Consider the following 23,670-nt stretch of genomic DNA (forward strand, 5'->3'; position numbering starts at 1 on the left):
TGAATCTTTTGATTTGTATAATATACATGCTCATAAAAATATCTTCACTGCTTAATCAATTAAGTAGTTTCCCTTAAATTGGAGAACACCTGAGATTACCAAGCAGCCCTGAACGCAGCGCGAGCTCTCGAGCGCTGCTGATACGGATGTTGCTGCTGCTGAATTGAAGCTCAAGTAAGACAGTTGTTTCCGAAAAGTTTGCCCTCGTCTTTGAAGATGTCGGCCACGGTCACGCAAAAACAAGACAGTGCATTGTTGATACTCGCAGCTGTTGGCTTGGCACTTCTTACCATTCTCAGTGTGTGGAAGGTAAAACAGTTTAAATATAGACTTATAACTGAAACTGGAGGTGCAATGTTTTATGGTAAGTCGCCAATTTAAAGGATAGAGCACGGAAGCCGTTATCTATCAACACTTCCGGAACTCACAGTTTACATTGTATATCAGAATGAAGATCTTTGGGTTCAATTTGTCAAATCTGGGCCTTACTAAGAACGCATTGGTCACATTATCTAATTTGGCTCCTGTCACCAGTTTTATCATTTGTCTTTATGAGGGAAATTTCTAATTAACACAACAACCACAATAAATGAGCGGCAAGTTATAGCTTACATCGTTCACAGCCAAATTAAGGATAAGGATCTTTTAATTTAGGCATTACACCAAAACAGCAATTGCCTATACCTGATTTGTATTTCATTATAACGTTATGATTTGGATGTTTTTTGCATTACAGTTGCTGCATTATGATTGATTTACTTCTGGAATAGTTTTTAGCACGTTACGTAGTTTTCATAACTGCAGCTTCGTCTGTCTTTTTGGTGCTCTTCTGCAGGTATGCTTGTGGGGTTGATGGTGAGATGCTTGTCATTTGACTGGGGAGACAACAAGGAAACGGTTTGCACTTGTGTTGGTCTTAACAGCACACCTCTCCTCTTGACAATCAACGTCACATCACACTTTAACCGCTTTAAACATGTTGGGAGAGTCAACCATCGATGCCCGCCGGTCTCAACCCCTCATACGGTAACTGTATGGCAATTGAATTCAAATAAATGTCACAAAAAGTGAATTATTTATGTGGATAGGTGGTGCAGGTTGTGACACAACATAGCCTCTAATGGAAAGTGAAACAACCTGTTAATAAAACATTTACTTTCAAAAGTTGCACAATCAATCTTGCAGAGGGAACATGTGAAAACAAAATGCACCGCACAGGATGCTTTATTTTCCTCTGATGTACTTTTATATATAAAAAAAATATATTCTCTTAATTTTCTTTCCTTTGATCACACCTATATTTCGTCCCTTGTGTATGCTGGGTATTTATATCAACAGAGGATCCTCTAAAGGTGCTTAGTTATTGGTTTTCTTCTAAATTACTTGCATGTTCTGTTTGTTATCAGAAGTCGTGTCGTGAGCAAACTTAATGACGTCGTCGGAGCTGTGGTGCGTGAACAGGGAATACATGAAAGGGCTGAGCATGCGGCCCTGAGGGGCTCCAGTGCTGAGAGTCAGGGTGGAGCATGTGGTGGTGTCAATGTGCACTGCCTGGGGGTTTGCCCATGATGAAGCTCAGGATCCAGTGGTGTTGAACCCCACGTTTCTGAGCTTGATGACAATTTTTGGAGGGCACAATGGTGTTAAATGCTGAACTATTGTCAATGAACAGCATTCTCACATACGTGTTTCCAGGTGGGAGAGGGCAGTGTGGGAGACGAGGGTGACCGATCTATTTGACCTGCAAATTGAAGTGGGTCCAGTGAGTCAGGGATGAAGGAGGTGATGAAGGCTTTGGCTAACCGCTCGAAGCACTTCATGATGATGGAGGTGGGCGGTACTGGGTGGTAGCTGTTCAGGCAGAGAGCTTTGGTCTTTCTGGGACACGTGGGGACTACAGACTGGAGCTGTGAGAGGTTGAAAATGTCTGTGAGGACATCTGCTAGTTGATCTGCACACACCTTGAGAGCTTGACCAAGGATGCCATCAGGTCCAGGTGCTTTCCACGAGTTAATCCTTTTGAAATATTAACACACATTTCCCCTGGATATAGCTCGTGGGCTGAGGTCCTGGGCCTTTTGTACTTCCTCAGCCAGAACTCTTGTAAAGTAGATAAAGCAACACAAAGTGTCTGATTAATGAACAAAAAAATGCTTTATACTAACACTTTATTTAAAGTATGTTCCTGCCAACAACTGCAAACATAAACCGTGAATACAATTGCAATTTATCTTTTCTTGAAATTTGGGTTCCTGTGAAGACACTGTTGTTTACTTGCAGAATTCCCATAATGAGATTCAAGTGATATTGGTGCTGGATTGCTCTGCGTTGCAGGAAAGACATGAGATTGTTAGGTAATCTAAACAGGCAATGCAGCTTTTCCCTCTTGGATAGCGATGAACATCTCAAACCTGTGACACGGACAGAACACAGTAATGGATGTGAATATCTACCATCTGTTCGAAAGTGGAGGGAACTATGATGCCATGAATATATATTCCAAATCACAATCTGCCGAGCAAAAAGTACATCAATGATGTTTTCTGAATGTAGTCGAGATGCGCTGCCGCTCATGATTTGACGCCGGGAGTTGAATAAGCAGTTGTACTTTGCTGACTCAAATAGAGGTTCGGTCAGCACAGTGTTTGAATTGTAAATAATTTTTCACACTTTAAGAGATTTTGTTTCTGTTGGAAGCATAACATTGAACCTCTTTGCTATTTTATGTTGTACTTACATATGACATTGTATAATATAGTCTATTGTACACAGTATTGGTTTGTTAATGATGTGAAAACTGCAATCATAACGATATTTTACATACTTATTATCACTTTTAATCAGGAGGGCGCTTTATGGTTTTTTAATGCTGAAGGTCTCCACATGCAAGGATTGTTAAACAGTTTATTTGTGATATTTTTTGTGTCACTGAGATGCAACAGGAATAATGTTACAACTGGACCTTAAGCCATCGTGCTGCAAACTTCTCTTGGAAAGTATTTGTGGAAAAGGGATTCGTTAGAGACCCTAATGCAGCCGCTAAGTAGAATAGCCAAAGCTTTGACGGGCGCCTCTGGTTGTAATTAGTATTATTACTGTTTTCTGGCTTGCTTTGATATTGTGTGGCGGTGCTATCGGGGAGATTTCTCATATCAAAGGAACCAACCAATGAGCCGGGGGTTCAGCCACATGATGGCGAACAAGCATGAGAGGATGTGGAATGAGTGTCTTTGAAAATGTATTTCTTAATCTCAGAGCGATATTTCAACCAGAGACAAAGGGAGTAAGTGACCCACGAACCCTGCAAATCATCCAGGCCACGTGTAACTCTCCACTAATGGCTTGGACTCTTTGGCCCCTTTGAATGCTGGGGTCTCATTAGCAAACCAGCAGAGGCTTCCACAAAGGCCATTACTTTGGTCAGACCATTCTGTGTAGCCTTCACGCTGTTAAGCCTGATACATAAGGGGGCCTAGCAGAGAGAGATAAGAATTTCATTGCATTGCTGAGTCCATTATGTGCCGCTGGGGAGTAAAGCATTAAAGTTTGTGGTCTGATTAAATTTAGTGCTGCTCAGCTGAAGAGGCAATTAGTGTATACAACACACCTCCATCCCCGATTCTGTGGCGCAGGTGGGCCTCAGAATAAAACCACAAGCATATGCATAATTGATTACAGTGTCTGTATTAGTCTCTGTTATGCCATTTTGTATTTGGCATGCACAGTCTGCAAAAATACATATATATATATGTGCTCTGTGGGGTAATTGCAGTCACGAGAAAGTCATTTATTTTAAGCCGGGTGATGGTAGCAGAAAGATGGGAGCAATTTGTAGAGCTGGCAACCATTTCAAGTGTGAATTACTGTGAAAGCATAGTCACTCCAAACTATAGGGGGCTTTGCAGCATCAGAAATTATGATTAAAAATGCAATCTTCCACACATACACATATGTGTAAATGGTCACCAAAATGCAATGCTTCCAGGAAATGAGGCATTTACAGAGACGGGCCTATTTTCATTTGTCCAAATATTCATGTTATTCCGGCTGCTTCAATATTTTCTCTGCAAGCATCATCACCACATATCTGAAATTTAATTGAACTGGAATTTCATTTTTGAGCAATGTAATGAGACCTTGCGGGATGTAGGAATCGGGAGAAAGTAACGTTATTTTTGATCTGATTTGAATATCGCTGCCGTTTGATCCTGAGGAGGTACCCACAATAGACATAAAATGGATTCAAGGATGAAGGACATGAAAGGCTACCTTTCTGTGCAGCTTGTATTGCGTCATATTGGCTGGGATGAGAACCAGACACAGAACGTGCACGGTATGTTAAGAAAAGCCTTAAGCTCTGGCTACTGTTTGTGATGAAGGTAATGTAGGTTGTTGCGATCAGCGGCTTTGATTTTCTTTGATTTGAATCCATCCGTTGTCTCAACATGTGCGTCTTTACTCATGGTTCTTGCTTATTCCCGTTCTAAAGAACACTGGGAGCCTCCGTGGTTAGACTTCTCACTTTGTGTTATGCTTTGCTTCAATCAGCTGAGGCAGTCTGAGTGAGGGCACCGGTGCAGAATGCAATGCAGTACTCAGTCATTAAATGATAGGGCTGTTGTAACAATGCACCATCAAAGTAGTGGCCCTATACTGAAGATTCAAAGTTTAATGTTGTTAACACCAAAATATAAGCCTGGAGTGTCGTGCTTTTTTGTATTACCAATATGCAAAAGTTTAACATATTTTATTTTAGAAAGAAAGGACAGATAAGGTTGTCCCGGTACCAGGAGACCATTGTGACATTGGGATTCAAAGAGAAAAAAATAACTGCTGCCTGTCTGCAAAACAGAGCTGCTGAAGTGAACAATGTGTGTGTAATATCTGTCAGTCAGTCACATCCAGTAAACGGAGTCCTCTCGCTCCCCACGGAGCCCCGTCAGTCATCAACACAACAGCTCTGTCTTTTACAGGAGGCCTTTGATCCCGAGGTCCTTTTCAATCTGTTCCTGCCGCCTATCATCTTCCATGGAGCGTACACCCTTAAACAGGTGAGACTGCTGTCCTGACATGCCTCACTGTAGGGGAAAACGACATCATCAGAGGACTGCTCTTTTTGTATGCAATGCTTCGTCAGTTCAAAAAAAGCACTGCCTGCCGGCGTGTGCTGCTGTTGGTTACGTGGGATTGAAGTGAATGTGTTGCATACTGCTGAGCTGCTTGTTTGACGTGACTGATTGGTGTTCATTCTAATTTCTGTTCTAGAAACGATTCATTGGGAATCTTGGATCTGTTTTGACCTTTGCGTTTTTGGGAACCATAATCAGCTGTGTGACTATAGGGTAAGCATTTTTATTATTTATTTATTTTTTTCATTCACGCAAATGAACACATCAAAAATACATAAACACAGAGTTAAGGTGCACAGAAGTAAGAGAATGGCCGAGATAATGGATACCACAAAATATCCTGCGGAGAGTAGCTTTTTACAGAGCTCCACAGTGCTTCATCTAAAATAAATAAATGGCCCTTCCGGGGGCTCTATCAGAATACATTTAATATAATAATCATAGCTATGTTTGCATTGGTGTATAATCACTAAGGATCATGTTTTAGTTAGCTTAAAACAAGCCATAGGGAGTGGGTCCTCCGCCATGTTTCGGACAAACCAAACATGATTTTTCGCTAACCAGAGACCAACGCATTGTAAGTCAACCGGTAATGTGTCTCCATGACAAGACCAGCTTTGTGTGTTTTAAGAGTTAAAAGAGAACAGAACTAGCCTCAGGGGATATTGAGAAGACAAGCAGTATATATTGGAAATTGTTCAGTTGCTCAAGGGGGTCATATCAAATCCAAAACGATTAGTTCATATGCTGGGAGAGAGGCCATTGAGTGAATGATTCAGAGATGCCGAGGTTCTTTCTTCTCTCATATAGATCCGGCATCTATTGTGTAGATGTTTTACAACGGTGTTTGTCCCGCCCCTGCCGCTGACAAATCAGTCGACACCACCTTGGTGGAGTGGGCGGATGCGTAGGTCTGGACCCAGGCAGTGATACCGTTCTTCTTATAAAATACAACGTATGAGAATTCGTCAACAACAGAGCAGTAAAGTCCTGGATTAATGGGACGCAGGAATTCAGTGTCTGACATCAAGTAAAAGTAATATAAGATGGTAGAAACTAAGAGAATCATATACTCATGAAGCTGTATTTCATGCATGGAAGGTGCTATAGCCGCTAGTAGTCGTAGAAAATGTGTTGTATTTACTGTATTATCATGTACAGTATATATGTGATTATAATTGTGCTAATTTACAATTCATATGTAGCTAATTTTCAGTCAAAGGAAATTCACTTATGATTAAGTGACGTTGAAGTGACATTTTACGAAGAAGTAAACTGTACAAAGATTTCATGAAGATCTTTCGGCAGCTGTGTCATCACATCTGCAATTCAGTCAAATTCTCTGCAGCTGTGAGTAGCTTCTCTATTTGCTTGGTGCATTGAGGTACAATGGGCCTTTGTCGTAGCAGGAAAAGCACATGTGTATTATAAGATGAATCACTGCTCTGCTCAAGTTTCCCAGTGAGGTATACTAGTGAGCCAGCATGCACAATAGCAAGGTCCTGGAACTGAATGGCAAACATGAAATAGAGCCATCATTAACGGTGCCTTTTCTATTATAATCAGTCTGCTATGAACAGTTCTGTAGTGTCCACCAACAGCACACTTGAGACGATCAAATAATCGAAAGCACCTGCTGAGCATTAGTGTGTAGACTGGAACTGGGTTGCTATTCTGGCCTCACCACGCTAGATGGCGCTCTCAGACTTTGGAGGAAATGGAGATCTTTGCACACCGGTTGTTTCTCTTGTATTCATTTTCTGCACACAAAGACGATGTGAAAACCTCATAACTCCAGTTGTTGTTTTGCTCTTATAACTTCAGGATCCACTTTGATCAGAAAAACAGACTTCAATTTTATGAAGCTCTTTCAAAGGATTCAAATTGTATATATTGTTTCCCCTTCTGGCATTTTGGAGATACAAGGTTTTCACTTAAAACACACACACACTCACACACAATACTATTCACCCACAGCAATATATACTCAGTGGCCACTTTATTAGGCACAGCGGTACAATCGAATGAAATCCAATAACTTTGTTCTGCCATATAGGCAACTTTTACTCTGTGGGGGGTCATAGAGGTCTCAATTAGATTTTATGTTTTTACTATTGAGGTTGCAGTCAGTGATGGTGTTGTACTGGACTGCATCGTATTGAGAGGCTAATATTCTGGCCCTCTTCATGTATGCAAATGGTTCGATTGTATCGTCAGGCAAATGTGTAATTTGTGATATATACATGTAATGGCAGGAGCTCTATTGTGTTGGACTTACCAAATAAAACCTAATAAAGTGGCTTCTGTGTGTTTAAATTGATAAAATAGATAACATGTCAATATGTTCCCATACTCTGATACTTTTAAAGCTGCTGCTGGGTTGACTGGTTACTTGGTGTGTGTGTTGTAATATAATTATTTTGTTGTTAAATTATTCACAATGTTTTACATCCAAGGGAAAGGCTCATGCCCTCTAGATATTATAGCCCGCGGGCTTCTCCGACCTGCTGAAAGCCAGTGTAAAAGATGTTGTCTTTCCTCGCTTCCCTCCCCTCTTTTCTTCCATACGTTAGTCCTTTTCCTCTCCCAGGATCGGCCAATGACAAACTCTCCCCAATTCCCTCGGGACGCAGGACACAGTTTGACATGTTGCGTCACGTGTACATTCTTTGATGCTAAGGGTCCAGACCTGACCAATCCTGTTGCTTGTTAGTGAGTCTGCCATATCCCATGGGGAAAAGAGAGTCTCATGGGAGTGAGTGAACCTTAATGACTCCACTGACAAAGTACATCCACTTCCCCTCATTCTCTCTCTCTGTGTCCGCCTGTCTCACTGTCTCTTACTGCTGCTGTATCTCACTCACTCACACAATGTACGGCATTACCACAACTTCAAATCTCCCTTAAAGATAGATGAATAAGACAGCTTAGGCGCTCAACCTGAGGACACTACTTTAAATACCGGCCTCGGGGACAGGTCGTGTGCCACCATGGTAACCAAGTTATGCCTATGGACAGACAGGTTCCCCAGAGAACAAGCTGGCAAACTGATTATTATGGGATGCTTCACAGTAACAGGATTAGTTCTTAACACACATCATTTACCAGTGGAGAGCTGGACCGCAGTGCTGAATGCAGAATGTTAGCAAGTTGTTTTTGCTCTAAGTGCAGTATTTTCATAAGGGAGAGCATACAGTGGTGCATTCTGGGACGGTTAGATTGTAGATTTGTTTTATTGCCAGGCCCCAGAGCAGATAAAATCACTGCTTCGGTTTTATTTCTGTCACAATGCCCTTCACAAACTCTCCTCATGGTTTTCAGTCTTCCGGGTGATTCTGTGCTCATAAAGCACACATACTCATAATTCTGGTGCCCTTTTATTATGTCTGAGTGTTTATAACACTGAAAATGGATAGGAGCTGAGATGAGATGTCTAACAGAACGTATGTCTGTGCGTATATATTATGTATTTGAGTGTAGATTAGAATGGAGAGTCATGTAGATCCACATACACACATATTCCAAATGCAATGCTGCCCTGCAGACTCACAGCTTTGTGTGTCCACCTGCGTTAAGCAGCCGCTGCCTGGAAACGGGTCAACTCACCTGCTGGTAGCATCTGGCCCCATTACCCACACTACTCTGGGGGAAGCCCTGCTGCGGTTAGAGGGATGACTGATGGGCCTGCTCTGTCTGGCGCTCCCCGATGACCTCGCTGTGTGTCCTTCTGTCTGTTTGTCCTCTGTCCCAGGGCCTGCGTCTACGGCTTCACCAGACTGATGGTGCTGTTGGGCCAAGCAGCAGATGGAGACTTCCTCCTCACTGATTGCCTCCTGTTTGGTGCCATTATGTCGGCCACTGACCCAGGTAGCTGGCCTTATGAACAAACTCCGAGTGTAACTCTCATTACTTCTAGGAGCAACATTGATTTCCTGGTTTTTATACAGCTTTAAACTTCACTGCTACCCTTCTTGCTTTATGTACAGCCATCCTTTTTTGCTGTCTACATACCTTTGTACAGAGATAAATAACATGGAGTCACAATGCCCTAGCAGACGATGTAACTGCTTTAAATTCGGTGCACCTTTTTCCTAAGTGGAGCCACAAAATAATCTGTGTTCTTCAAGAGGAGTCAAGTGGGATGTCATAAGGCATCCCGCGACGCTGCTGCAGTGGTAATGTTAATGTCCTCATTTGCTAATGAATTATTTATGCCGATAGGTGGTTGATCTGGTTGAGTGTCAAAGAGGAGCCGTAGATTATGGTGCAAGCTGTCAGTTGCGACGTTATTTTCCCATGCCACGATGTGCTCTCCCCCTGTCGGCCCCGGCGCCCTCGTCACTTTGATTAGAATCACACTGCAATGCATCGATGGCCTAAACACAAACACCCCTCGGCTTCCTCTGTCTCGAGCTGTCCAAATATAGCGCCGGCTTTCTGATTTTCTGAAAGGGGCCAAAGCAAAGGAGCACTCCAGAAATAGGCACAGAGTTACATTCACACACACACACACACACACACACACACACACACACACACACACACACACACACAGTCACAATGACTCTCATAATAATTTAGTGTTCAGGAATAACTCAAATTAGTTTTTCTTAATGTCAAAGCCCTTGTGTGACAGCTCTCTGGCTGTGTGGATGACTCATTGTGTGAGTGCAACGATTTCACGTATCAACTGAAATGTTGTAGATCTTGAGAACGGTGTGAAAGTCATCACAGGCTCGCAGCGCTGAGTACAATGGAAGGCAAATGTATTTGTCACTTTGCACGCACTGGACTATGGAATATAGCAGAGATATTTAATAGACCAGGCTCTCATTGCAGCTGTAATGAATCTACGACAGCTTCCTCCGAGAGCAACAGATAGCAATGGTAGTTTGGCATATGGAGATGTTTCCACTGCTCGTAATATTATTTTTTATGATAAAGATTAACTTTTTTATCGTCAATACCTTTAAATGTGACTGGTATTTCTTTCTCAATATTACATTTTTGGCAGTGTGGAAGATTATTTCAAGCAGTATTTAAACCATTATGTAGAGAGATGTATAGTATATATATATATTTAACGCTATTGTCAAACATTTCTTAGGCGGGTGAGGTGGCACTGGGGAGGGGGGTTCAGAAGGCAAGGCAAGTTTATTTGTATCGCACATTTCAACAACAAGGTAATTCAAAGTGCTTCACATAAAACCATTAAAAGCATCAAAACACAAAGCAAAAGAAAAGGAGATTTAAAAACAATTAAGAACATCCATTGCATTAAAACATTTTTTTTTTTAAACAGTGTAAGAAATAAAATACAGTAGTAAAATGCAGGAAATTGATTGCTATATTAATTGAACGTGGTTCAATGAATATATCGGGATGGTTCATAAGGTAGCAGCAGATCGGAGATGTGTTTTGGCCCGAAACCATTCAGTGCTTTGTAAACCAACAGCAGGATTTTAAAGTCAATTCTTTGTTGGACAGGAAGCCAGTGCAAAGACCTCAGAACTGGGGTGATGTGATCCACCCTCCTGGTCTGAGTGAGGACTCGAGCTGCAGCGTTCTGAGCGTCTGCTGAGACCAGCAGATCTAAAGGTAGATGCAGCTGTGAACAGCACCTGTATGTTACCATTTCTTTTGCAGTGTTTTACATTCTCTTGTGAGAGGTGGACAGAAGCTACTTGAGCAACGAGATGTTATTCATCAGTTTGGGACAGTAGAGACGACCTTTTAAGTCTGTAATATCCCGATTGATATTCTTTTGAAAATATGTAATTGTTAGGCGGCATACATGTCCCTAGCGTTCATTCCAGCATGCATCTATTGATTTTAAATTGCTGGTTTTCTACAAGCACCCATAGCTCTGTAGCCATGGAACCTGTTGTTTTCAGCCTCAGAATAAGACACATGGTTCAAGTCACAATGTAGAGCGCCTGCTGCGCTGCATCCTCTAGCTGCAGGGATGGTTACAAAAGGTCAGTGAAACCCTCACTTAACTTCTCAAAGGATTGTTTTGGGAGTGGGGTGGGAGCCTCTGCAGTTTTTCTCTTTCATCTTTGAGCTTCTATTTATTTCCTTCTTCGGGAGTTCTCTTGACGTGGACACTGCACATACATATTTCTCTCAGTATTTCAGAGCTGGAAATTACTTGTTTACGTCTTCAGTCCATGCAATCTTCTGACCCCTCTTTGTCCTCTTGTCAATGCTTACAAAATTGAGCAATTCTTACGCGGCGTTGGGGAGATTGTAGTAATTCCCCGTTGACTGTTACGGCTTCCCGAATGCATCACTTTCAGTATTATATCTGCCTAATTTGGTCAAATCAGCGAACAAATCCCGTGCTCTGTGACTGATATGGCCATGAGCTTTGCCTCTGCTCAACCTATGCAGCAGGGGTAATTTGACCTAATGACGCTTCCGTTGGCCCCTTTCAACTGTATTATGTCTGAAATAATTGCCTACTTCTCGCCACCTTATGGTGTTGCTGCGGAAACTGATGAACACTTGACAGCTGTAGGATGGGGTTGCCATGACAACACGGCTAACCCGCGCGTGTGTGTATTTGGGGTGGGCTCTATTCTTTTTTTTCTTTTTTTTCCGTCTTGCAGTGTGAGTAGTGCACGACATGCTGTCATCAGCCAGGCATTATGGGAGCAAGGAGATGGAACGATCCTGACTCCAGGGCCTACCTCCCCCTCTCCAGATAAAGGATTTTTTTCCAACCAGGAGCCTTAAACCTGTCAAAGACCAAAGAGCCAGGTTTGTCAAAACAAGTCCTGAGGCTGCTCTCTTGCCACTGCTCTTATTATCAGTCTGGTCGTATACTGTCTGTGCTGCTTTCACTGGCCTGGTGTTCACTGACGGGTCAAACGCAGCCACCGGAGCATCACAATCCATCATATCGCTAGCTTCTCTGAGACTAATTCATAGGATTCTTTGAGCATCTTAGACTCAACAGGTGGAGAATGACTCTACCGGGAGCTGTTATTGTTTTGACTATGATATTGTCTGGCCTTCAGAATGGCACCGCTCTGAGTTTCTCTTCCTGTCCATGCCTGCATCCTTATGAACGTGTGTGTGTGTGTGTGTGTGTTTGTGAGTGTGCATCTTAGTTGTCTTTCTCCATATCTGACATTGTTTTTGTTATATGATACTTTGGTTTTGCTTGTTTGAAACTCAGCCGGGTTTCTTTTGTGGCAGTTACAATAAGGATTTGTGCCAGCATGTTTTTTTTCGATCTGGTGTATATTTCTGTCTTTCTATATATCCATCTATCTATCCAATGTGGTATATTGCTATCCTCCTCTAATGTAATCGCATCTACCGTCATCTGTAAACAATGCTACAGCCAATATCTTGCAGAGGGAGATACTCGAGGTGTCGCAAAGTGCTGAGCTGACAGGCATGTCACCTCCTCGTCAATGTCGGTATTGTCCTTGTCACTCGGCGTCACCACCTCGCCGTCCTGCAGTGCCGAGCATGTCGTGCGTGCATGCGCTCATTCGTATGCTCAAGCATCTTCTGCTTACTGTCGGTAAACTCGCCGTGGAATTCGGCTGATATTTCTAAGCAGATGCATTATGTCGAGAGGTTCAGCTGCATAAACAACAGCGTAATAAGTTTATCATTTTTCACCACAAATTTCATCATCAATGATCTGATACATTTTTTTTTCAAGACATGTGGTGAGATGCAAGATAGAGATTGTGAGTTCATTAAGGGTTTTTTTTTCTCCATTAACTTATAATTATGAAGTAAATGTTGATTGTTGTAATGATGTAATAACGACACCATCGTCGGTTAGATCGGTTCCCCACAAGCCTTACTTTCACGCTGGAGTTCTGTCTTCCACCCCGTACAATCTGTGCTATCTCGCCGGAAAATGAAGTCTTGATTTACAGCCCGAACAACCGAAGTAACTGTGGAAACGCTTTAGGCAGCGTGTCCTGTGTTGTTGGTAGTTGCTGTGTTCTGGAAGATGAAATCTTGTCTATGGCCACTTCAGGATGAAGAATTGGCACAGAATACCTTATTTACACAGCATATGTGTACACTTTTTATTGATTACTCCTTTAAAACTGTTACTGACTAAGTCACAACCTCTGTAAACATAAAATACATAACAAGGAAGTTACTGTAATATTTATTGCAAATTTAACATATGGTGCCAAATTTTTGTCGTATAACCTTCCAATGTTCTGCTACTGCTCAAAGAGGTTTCATCAGCTCTACTGATTGGTTGAGGGTTCCCCAGTGTTTAACCTCTCTAGATGATTCGCACTATGTCGTTCCATAAGAGTCAAATCCTTCCTCCCAATCACCAGTGCTGGTGAAACAGGTAAGACTCACAGCAAGCTCAACTGTCAGTAAACATCCATTCTTCTCAGCTTTCCAAACCATACGTTTCCTAAGCCCGATGGAGGCTCAGCTGCACACTTGGAGAATTTGCAGCTCAACCCAGATTGCACCAGGCATTTGTATTTGTCTCAACGCTGTGATTGTTCGACGTCCATTTGCAGAGACACTGAGTTCAATACTAATTCTCCTCATAGTCGTTACCAGTCATGAATAGCTGTGGTATCAGTTATCACTGTGTCTGCTGTAAACCTTTGAACATTACCATTTATGTGTTCCACTCCACTCAATCGTATTCAGCACAAACACACTTACAGCTTCTGTCTTTGTAAACATCCATGTCCACTTAAAGTCATCTGGCAAGAGGCACCTGTGTGAGAAACTGAATTATATGGGGAGGACTTCTTTGTGTTGCTGAGCAGTAAGTGAATCTTACATTATTTAAAGCATGGAGCTCTCTGCCAGTTCCCCTACATTAGACTGTAATTGGCTCCTTTTGGATCTTCTAATCAGCTGCAGCATCTTAGCTCTAATCTCTCCTCTTCTCCAACCAGCATCCTCTCAAGATTCCCAGAATCCTAGTCGTTCTCTGCCTCTATCGTGAAAACTGCAGCAATGCTCCAAGCTGATAAACACACTCCCACATACAGCATATTCATGCTCGGCAAACACCAACACACGTGCAACACAAACACCTGCAGTGCTAACACGAAGTCATTTTATTTTGTTGGATGATTTTGATGATCCACATGCAGACTGAGATTTATCTTATTACTGAATCGTTTTTTTGTTCTATTATTTTTTACTTGATGTGTTGATTCATTATCTGGACTTGAAATACAATTAAGTGTCTAATTATGTGTTCCTTTTGATTTGTGCTTCTGTGTAGTACACTGACTCAGTATGTTCATTCTTTCAGTGATAATACAAAAAAGACCAAACTATCTATTTTAATGATTTGTTTTCTTGTGCACTTGCATGAAAATGTCATCATACACACAGAGCATCATCAAATTCCAGATATCTTGAGTTTGCGTCTACATTTTGAAATACGTATATTATTCTTAATGAGTCACTGACAAAGGCCAATGGGTCAGCTTAGCACTTGGTTCTGCTCTGTTTCCTTTGCCGACACAAATATGGTCTCTTCCGAAGCATTCCGTGTTTTTATTCAGCTTGAGCTGAACAAGTCTTTGCTTGGTTTAGTTACTCTGGCTGTTCCAAGTGTCAAAATCCTCTTTACAGTGCTGTCAGTGTGCTGACATTTTCAGCTTGTCAGCTTGTATTGTCAGCTTGTATTGTTCCACTGCAACATTAAATCCCCTGGCTTCTCTTGTTTGTAGCAGAAGAGGTGACACTCCGCACCACTTTTGCTGTGTGATTAGCAGAGCAGATATTCCACTTCCTGCAGCCTTCAACAGCAGTAACTGTTGTTGTTTTCAGTTGCAGTCCTTGGCCTGTTGTCAGAGCTGCATGTGGACCTGGATCTACACGCCCTGCTGTTTGGCGAGAGTGTCCTGAATGATGCCGCGGCCATCGTCCTGACACAGTGAGTGTTTTGCTTTAGGAGTCGTCTCTGCCTTCGGAATGCATTATATTTCTAGGTTTAACTGTGTCTTTTCCAGTTGGCATTGTGGGGGTGAATGTGTAGGCGAGTGAAGGCTGGATGGATGCTGCCAGCTTTAAGGAAAGGGTGTGATTGGCAAAACCGCATGAGCGCCTCACATGCTATGCAGTGGACTGCGTAAGCGAGTTGCCCCTGGCACTGTCAGCATCTCATTAAGGTGCTCAGTGGACAGACTCACTTCCAGGGTAGAGACACGCGCTCCCAGCTAACGAACTCGGCGAACACTGCTACTGTCAAATTCTGGAATACAGCATAAATAAAACCCTAGGAAGCTCAGTGAAGCAGCCACGATGCAGGCATGCCTTGTTCATGCATTTCAATTGCCTCATTCATTTCCCTCGACTTTTCCCCTTTCTCCATCAGTTGCACTTAAATATGCATGTTTGTCCTGCACATACACATTGCAGTCATTGCCTGCTGTATTTACACATAGCTGGTGAACAAAGCCATTCCAGTAGACATGCTAACAGATGGCAAGATGGGGAGCAGAGAGAAGCGACAACTCACACAGGTCCACATTAATGGCGACGCAAGCAGATGAAAAAGATGGAGACGTCAGGGATAAGATATGTGTCCATAGTTGCATATTGTATACACGGGGACTGATGATTGTTGTGACTGCGCAGATTGTTGCGTTCAGGCCGTGGCTGCTGCCTCTGTGTACATTGAAGCGCAGAGGAGGGAGCCTGCACGTCTTCCCGGGCAAACAGTCAGATAATGCTGTGTTTGTTCCTGGAGTGGCGTGACCGGCCTTCATGCCATCTCCTGTCACTTGACTGGCTCGCTAGCCTGCCGGTCGCCCTGGCTCCACACACAAAGCTTACCCTTATTAGTGAGCCACGCGGGGCCCTGGCACTGGAATTTTAACAAGCTCCCAGACCAGCTCAACCTTACGCTGATGTGCCCTCTAACAGGCACTGAACTTGCTGCTCCAGCAGCCCCGGCCCAGCCACCATTCAGCCAGGTCCTGTGCTGACATCTTGAGAGTTCTGACTGGGAGATAACAGCCTGCAGATGCCTAAAGATGTAGTCTCTAGAGGGCCACACTGACCAAGAGACCAGTAACCAAAGTTGATGTTTAAAAACAAAAACAAAAAATGACTGTAATGTGCTGACACAACTGGAGTCTTTATTCTCATGGAGGGCACAATAGATTTTCCCACCCTTCAATTTGCTAAGCTCATTAGCGACAGCATGATTGATTCTTCCCTTTCTGCTCTGGAGATTAAGGAATGTTGCGGCGTGTGCTAGCTCATTTCAACCTGACAGCATGAAAAATGGAGTTGAATTACGGTTTCATTTGTCAGATATTATTTGACACCATAAGTTTCCGGGGGTTTACCCTGGCTGTGAGAAGGTGGGTCCACGATTTAGGAAGCAAAAACAACAACAACCACCACTTTCACATTGTTTTGCTGACTCAATGGTTTGGCATTCATTTAGAACAGTTGATGTCGAAGGGGCATACAAGGGAGGGTCTGTGGTGGGTACGGAAATGTTGTCATTCCACAGAGGGAGCCTGCTACATCAGCCACTCGCATGGGTGCCTGTATCTGTTTGCTTCACCTCAGGCTCTCTCTCTCTCTCTCTCGTCCTCCCTCTCCCTCCACCCTGTGAGGCCTCTTTTGCACTCAATGACTTCCATGTGGAAGTCTCCCCTTCCCCCCACAAACTAAATATTTACAGCGGTGTGAATAGCACGATGCTGCTGTCTTTGTGAACAACAGTAGTATTTCCCTTGTTTCCCACTAACTACTACGGGACGTCTCTAAGGCAAATAATTCAGAGTGGATTGTTTTCAGGGAAGGATTTAACTTCTAAAGAAGGGTATGTGTTCTTAGGAGTGACTCCAATCAATTTTGCTTAAAGGCTCAGCTCAGCATAATAAGCATGTGAATTTATGCTCACTGCTGCAGACTGGTTTACACCAAGAACCAAGTGGGCCATATTTCTGACGACTGCGTTTGTCTTTCTGAGCCATAAACCATGTTGACGCTTTAATGGTTCAGTATCAGTCACACTCGTATTTATTTCTGTAGTAATTGTGCAATTGCGTTCTTTTTTTGTTCCTCAGCAGTTTGTCTCTTTTTCATGCATGTAACCCTTTTTTTTTCAGTCTTTGTCAATTTGTCTTCCAGTGCCATCACCACCTACAGCCAGACGGGTGCGGGACATATCTTCGACCCCCCTGCCTTCTTCCTCTCTGTTGGTTATTTTCTTGGAGTGCTTGCCAGCTCCTTCCTCCTGGGTTTCATATTCACAGTCATAACAGCCCTCATATCCTTTCATCCCCTCCCATCTCTGCCTCTGCACCCCAAACTCAATTATCACCTCAGCATCCGCTGCAATCTATCCACATCCTCCACTTGGTAATTGCTTCTTTAACAAACCCCAACTGTACCACCTGAAGAAAAGCATCGCAGCTAAGTCTTAAGTGCTGCTGCGACACTAACGGTTGCAGAAAGGTCGTCAATCAAGCCAATAGCCTCTGGTGAGGTTTCGGCTTGCGCTCTTGTCCAGCATTTCCCCCCGATCTTTTAGTTATAAGACTTTAGGATGAAAAATGAGGACGTGTCATGACAAGTTTGGAGCACAACTCAGCTCTTATTCACAGTGACTAATCTCTGGGTGCGGGCAAAGCACAAAGTGAGCATGTATTTGATTTTGCTGATGCTAACCATAGCAACAGCCTGCTCTTTTGTGCCGTGTCCTCAAACTTAAACTTTCTTAAAGACTTGGGAAGGTGTTTTCATGATTGTAAGCCAACAGAGTATTTACTTCCGTAAACAATTAGAAGTCCTAATATTTTCACAGTACCTAAACCCACCCATCTTCACTTTCTGTGACTATCACAAATACTAAACTTTCTACCTGTGTGGTCCTCTCTGGAACACTGTAGTAGGCCAGTGAGAAAGAAGGAGTAGGATGTGGACTATGTTATCTGTTGGGGAACAGAAAGGATCTCAAAAAGACTAAATGTCAGATTTCCTGGCTTAGTGAGCAGCTTCTGCAGATGCTTTTTTGTTCGCAGAGGCTGCAGAAAAGTACTGCATCTTTCGGTACACGTAGTCTGCCACGACAGCCATACATCTGTGTTGCAGTTGCATTAGCCTGATGCCTCCTTGTACATCTTTAACTCTCTTTCCACCTCACCAAATTCACTCGGCTATGTGAGAATCCGCTGCTGGAAACATCCGTCTTCTTCCTGCTGTCCTGGAGCAGCTTCCTCTCAGCTGAAGCCAGCGGACTTTCAGGTGAGCACTGTATGACTTGTGTGTGTGTGTGTGTGGCCATGTCACTGCTTGGCAGCGTGGAGTTCAGACATAATACAAATCCTGCTGGTCAACTGCTGCCCTTTCCCCCTCGTGCAAACCTTCTCAACTGCATGCACTGACTCGCTCACTCCTTGATTACCAAGCTCTGCTGTTTCAATGCGTCTCTGTGGCCATTGGCACTTCACAAACCTGGGAATGATATGTGCGCTTGTCTGCCGTCTAGACTTGACCATCTGCACAATTCCTCGCACAAGAACAGATTGAAAAAGTACACCAGCATTTGATGAAGGCCCTTCCCTTACATACTTTACCCTCTGAGAGTCCTTGGCATTGTAGCGAGTCAATAATGTACAGATGACAAAGTATGAAGCCGTCTCCTCTCTACAGGGAACTGCAGGTACCAATCCCATTCTGGGCTCAACCCCCATAACTCATTTTAAAATGGTGTCCGCCCTACTCTGTCAGAGCATGTTTGCACCTTTAATTTGGAAATGCCCACAGATAAGCAGCAAGGCATAATGGCATTCTTGCCCTAGCTGTTTGTACAGATATCCTGGAAAGTCAAGACGTGCCTAGGCTTTGTTAAAATTGATACAACATGACCTTGCTTTTGGTTTCTTTATCCATCACCAAGGGGAGGTTGTATTTCCATTACATTGTTTTAGTTTTCACTTCACTGATTCCTAGTATCTGGAATCTTGGGTAGCTTATGTGTGGGGAAAAAAAACAACGACTTGGCTCAGCTGCCTGGAATTGTCTTCATCTATTTCTTAAGCAGCCAGTCGTAATGTAGATCTGAAAGATGAATGGAGTGCACATATGCACGCATTAGTGTTGTTGGTCCTGCTGGCCCGACCTGGCCTGTCAGAGGGATTCCACTCATTCAGCGGATGTTGTAGAGCTCCCTCTTTCTTGGCAATACTCCCTGTGGCCTGTGGAGGAGGAGAAGACGGTTTTAATGAAATACCGCAACCTTTTCCAATTAGACCCAGATGCCCGGTCTATAAAGTACACCGCTGTGAATGCTGCCCAGCGTGGGAGGCACACCGCAGCAAAACAAAGGGCAGTGATGCTCTCTACTCCAGTATCTGATGCAGAGCCTCCGGTATTTTTAGTGGAGATGCACCTTTTGTACTACCGGGGCTAATAATAAAATACTTAATTTTGCCTTCGAAAACTGATTCTGATCCGGATATTGTGTCACAGTGATCTAAAAATGAGTCATACTGCGATCTTCAATGTTCTTGGTACAAAGCTAGACCCTAACAAAACTAATCTGATGAGTGCTACTCCATCCAAAGGCCTTTAATGATCCATTTAGGGCGAAGCGGCACCTCACACAGAGCGACCCAGTGAGCGATTGGACTCCTCCCCGGTGTCCTTTGGTAATCAAGGCGCTTTCTGTTAATTGCTGGAGTTTAGTGAGGGTGCGCCTAATGACCCTCAGCCTCGCAGGGAGCCCTGCGATCATTAATCTTATGCTCCTCATTATTATGGGATGCATGTTATCTGTTGCCAAGTGTCCTGAGTGTCGAATGTGGATGGTGGATGATGTGTTACCTCGGTCAGTGTTATGTAAACCAAGGAGGAACCAAAATGAGATCCGCCATGCTGGCATGCTCCATTAGACTTTGTTGAACAGTCCTGGAAAGGACATTGTGTACAGGGATTACCAGAGGGAGCATAGTGCAGGTACAGGTCAGCATCCTAGTGTGACGGGCGAATGGGAAGAGAGAATAATGGACTGGCTTTCACTGAGCAGTCCGAACCACACGCGCTATCTTTTCTTTGCTGCCGTATTTATTATTGCTCGCTCACACCTCTCAGTGTTGCTCCCCATCACAATCAATTCACGTGTTTTCCATCTTCTGTGATTTTCTTTCAAGGTAGAGGGAGCAAAAATGTGAAATTGAATGTCTGCAACAAAGCAAGCATGTCCTGTGAGGCATCAACTCACCTTTAATGCAACGCGTTTCAAATTCCAGCTCTCTGCTCCAGCCAGCCTCCTCTTTACAAGCAGGGGCCCTGATCACTCCCTCCACCCTGTTTCCTCTCTCCGTAGAGCTGCTTTTCTTTCCCTTCTTTACTTTCGCTTGTCATGTGTTTCGCCTTTTGTTCATTTCTGCTCCTCCGCATCTGGCACGATTCACAGCGATGAAGTCATTCTTTAGCATTCATCATTCCCGGAGCTTCATGTCTCTGGAGTCTAAATGGAAGTAACGTCTTTGGCCAGAAACATGAGGATACTTGGATTGGGTTGGGCAGCACATTTTGATAAAGCTGTTTTTACAGCTGGAACCAGGACAATGGGTGGCTCCAGGGTCACATATTTTAAACTCAATTAGTAGCTGCACACAGTGAGATTCTTGGTTCATCTGACCTTGATGAGAGAGTGCAGTCGCTTTGCTGCTTGCTCTTACCTCTGCTTGCATTTTCTTGCATTTTCTTGCTTCAATTTGCCAGATATATCACATATATCTTGCCAGATATATCACATATATCACTCTTCAACGTTTGAGTGAAGACAAATCCAGAAAGTCGTCGAGCTATTTGGATTGTTAGCTAATGCTAACTAGCAGCTAAGTTAAAGCTAAGTAGCAGCAAGATGCCTCCCTTCTCCACGGATGACTACTACAAACTCCTACAGAAGATTGCAGTCCTGGAAACAAAAATCCACCGACTAGAAGTAAACGTGGAGGTAAATGGACTGTGTGGGAATGATACCACTCTACCATGGACTCAAAACACTGGACAAACGCTAGCTAAGACACAGCTAACTAGCACAACCAGGCCTACCAAGAAACAGGAGGAGAGAGCAGATAATGAATCTTCGGATGGTGGTCCTCCCTGGAACTCTCTCGGTGCAAAGCCGAAGAGAGAATGTGTGGGAGGACGACTAACAGGCAGAGCCCAGCGCCCTGGGATTTGCACCAAAGTGCTGAAACTGCTCTTGTTAAGGTTTTCAACGACATCCACTTAAACATAGACAATGGCAGAAGTTCAGTCTTAGTGTTACTGGATCTCAGTGCTGCATTCGACACGGTCGACCATGCCATACTCCTAGAAAGACTAAACATCTGGGTGGGACTCTCTGGCACAGCACTTAACTGGTTTGAATCCTACTTGAAGGACCGAGAATACTTTGTGTCTGTAGCTGATTACACATCAGAGCTGACTAAAATGACATGTGGTGTTCCCCAAGGTTCAATACTGGGGCCTCTTCTGTTCAACATCTACATGCTTCCACCAGCTCAGATTATGGAAAGCAACAAAGTGTGTTATCATAATTATGCAGACGACACACAAATCTACATAACTATGTCACCAGGGGACTATAATCCCATACAAGGGCTGGGTAACTGCATTGAACAAACCAACAACTGGATGTGCCAGAATTTTCTTCAATTAAACAAAGATAAAACAGAAGTAATTGTTTTTGGTACCAATGACGAACAATTGAAAATCACCGCTCAGCTTCAATCACTGATGTTAAAACCCACAAACCAAGCCAGAAATCTAGGTGTAGTTATGGATTCAGACCTCAACCTGAACAGCCATATCAAGACAATTACAAAATCAGCCTACTATCACCTGAAGAATATATCAAGGATTAGAGGACTTATGTCTCAACAGGATTTGGAAAAACTTGCATTTATCTTCAGCAGACTGGACTACTGTAACGGTGTGTTTACAGGTCTCTGTAAAAAGTCTGTCAGAAAGCTGCAGCTGATTCAGAAAGCTGCAGCTCGAGTCCTCACTAAGACCAGGAGGGTGGATCACATCACCCCAGTTCTGATGTCTTTGCACTGGCTTCCTGTCCAACAAAGAATTGACTTTAAAATCCTACTCATACATTATTGTTTCAATGTATGTTTTAAATCTCCTTTACTTTTGCCTTTATGCTTTTAATGGTTTCACGTGAAGCACTTAGAATTACCTTGTTGTTGAAATGTGCTATACAAATAAACTTGCCTTATGTGAATGCCTACATGCATTGTTCTGCTAATATTTCTCATATTTAAATTATCATGTTGACGTTTCATTTGAAAACTAAACTAGAAGTCAGTCTATCTGGTTTGAGAAATGCTGGGTTGAACCACACAGATAAAGACACAAATCATTTTTCCATGATGGAAGAACCTCCTCCAGCATATTCTCGACATGAGAGGCTCCAAGGCTCGTCGTGTTAACCAGCACACAAACATACCTGATTACATCGCATACTCTGTACTAATTAGATACAGCACATTGTTTAACTCCCTTCTGTTTACATAGTAGTCCTCCGTGACCTTTTCACACACAATGTTCAAGCTCACATTTACAACTAACAGATATCATGAATGTTTAATACTTAATTGACTGTTTACTCTTTTTGAATTTTCATTTATTTCCCCTGCATTTTTTTCTTTCTTTCAGGTATTGTGGCAGTGCTGTCTTGTGGCTTGAGCCAAGCAAGGTACACAATTCACAATGTATCCTCTGAGGGCAGGATCAGGACCAGGCAGGTGGGTTTATGGTGGGAGATTGAGGCCTATTCAGCAGGAGTTTTCATTCATCATTTTCCAGTTGACTCACTTTGTTCACATTGCCTTTTGATGCAAGGGTTTGTGTCTTGCGTGCGTGTGCAAGCAATCATTAATTGCCATCAGTGCTCTGGTTGTCCAGTGTGTCTGTGTGGGAGGCCAGTCTCTGGCTATCTGCTTAAAAAGCTGAGCACAGATGGAGGCAAGCGCACTGTCATACTGTACCGGCAAGCTTCACAGAGGACCAAATAAATCAGAAGTACACACATATACGCATATATGCATTCATTATTCATTATTGGTGCCACAGTGGGGCTAACTGTTTATCACAGAAAATGCTTTTAAAAAGCTATGCAGCTATGAAGCCTTTCTCTATAAAGTGGATTGGCTCTATGCATGTGTATGGTGCCGTATGTTTACTTGGCAGAATGCCTTTATCTACATTTCTATGATTTATACATACGGCTGTAGCTTAAAGGACAAGACAAAGGGAGTCGGTGTATGCAGACACTGGTTGAATAGAAATGTGTTTTTCTGTGGCATCGCTTGTCCCGTTAAGGGAGAAGGTACATTAATTCAATAAGATAGCTTTTTACCAAAGCTTTACAGCAAAGCTGGTTTAACTGGTAAAAGCAGAACATAATAAATCATGAAGGGAATCATAACATCTGCTCTAATTAAATACAACATAAGGACCTTAATCAATATTAGATTTCTTATGCAGAAATGCCCCATTAAAATAATTCTGATTCTATTTT

The 23,670-nt window shown here is 43.1% G+C and overlaps 1 protein-coding gene across 1 annotated transcript in view; it reads left to right on the top strand.

Moving 5' to 3' along the window:
• Positions 1-976: 976 nt before the first annotated feature.
• The window catches only part of LOC306794333 (sodium/hydrogen exchanger 9-like), a gene marked incomplete at its 5' end in the record, with an annotated part of 48,900 nt that continues 26,206 nt past the window's right edge, over positions 977-23,670 (top strand). Inside the window, 9 exons of the mRNA XM_079292366.1 lie at positions 977-1,026; positions 1,696-1,762; positions 4,974-5,051; positions 5,266-5,342; positions 8,881-8,996; positions 14,931-15,036; positions 17,253-17,391; positions 18,263-18,368; positions 22,806-22,894. Coding sequence (XP_079148492.1) covers positions 977-1,026; positions 1,696-1,762; positions 4,974-5,051; positions 5,266-5,342; positions 8,881-8,996; positions 14,931-15,036; positions 17,253-17,391; positions 18,263-18,368; positions 22,806-22,894 — 828 coding nt within the window. The remainder of the gene's footprint in view (positions 1,027-1,695; positions 1,763-4,973; positions 5,052-5,265; positions 5,343-8,880; positions 8,997-14,930; positions 15,037-17,252; positions 17,392-18,262; positions 18,369-22,805; positions 22,895-23,670) is intronic.

The sequence above is a fragment of the Melanostigma gelatinosum genome (assembly GCF_949748355.1).
Source record: "Melanostigma gelatinosum genome assembly, chromosome: 20".
Classification (NCBI taxonomy): Eukaryota; Metazoa; Chordata; class Actinopteri; order Perciformes; family Zoarcidae; genus Melanostigma; species Melanostigma gelatinosum.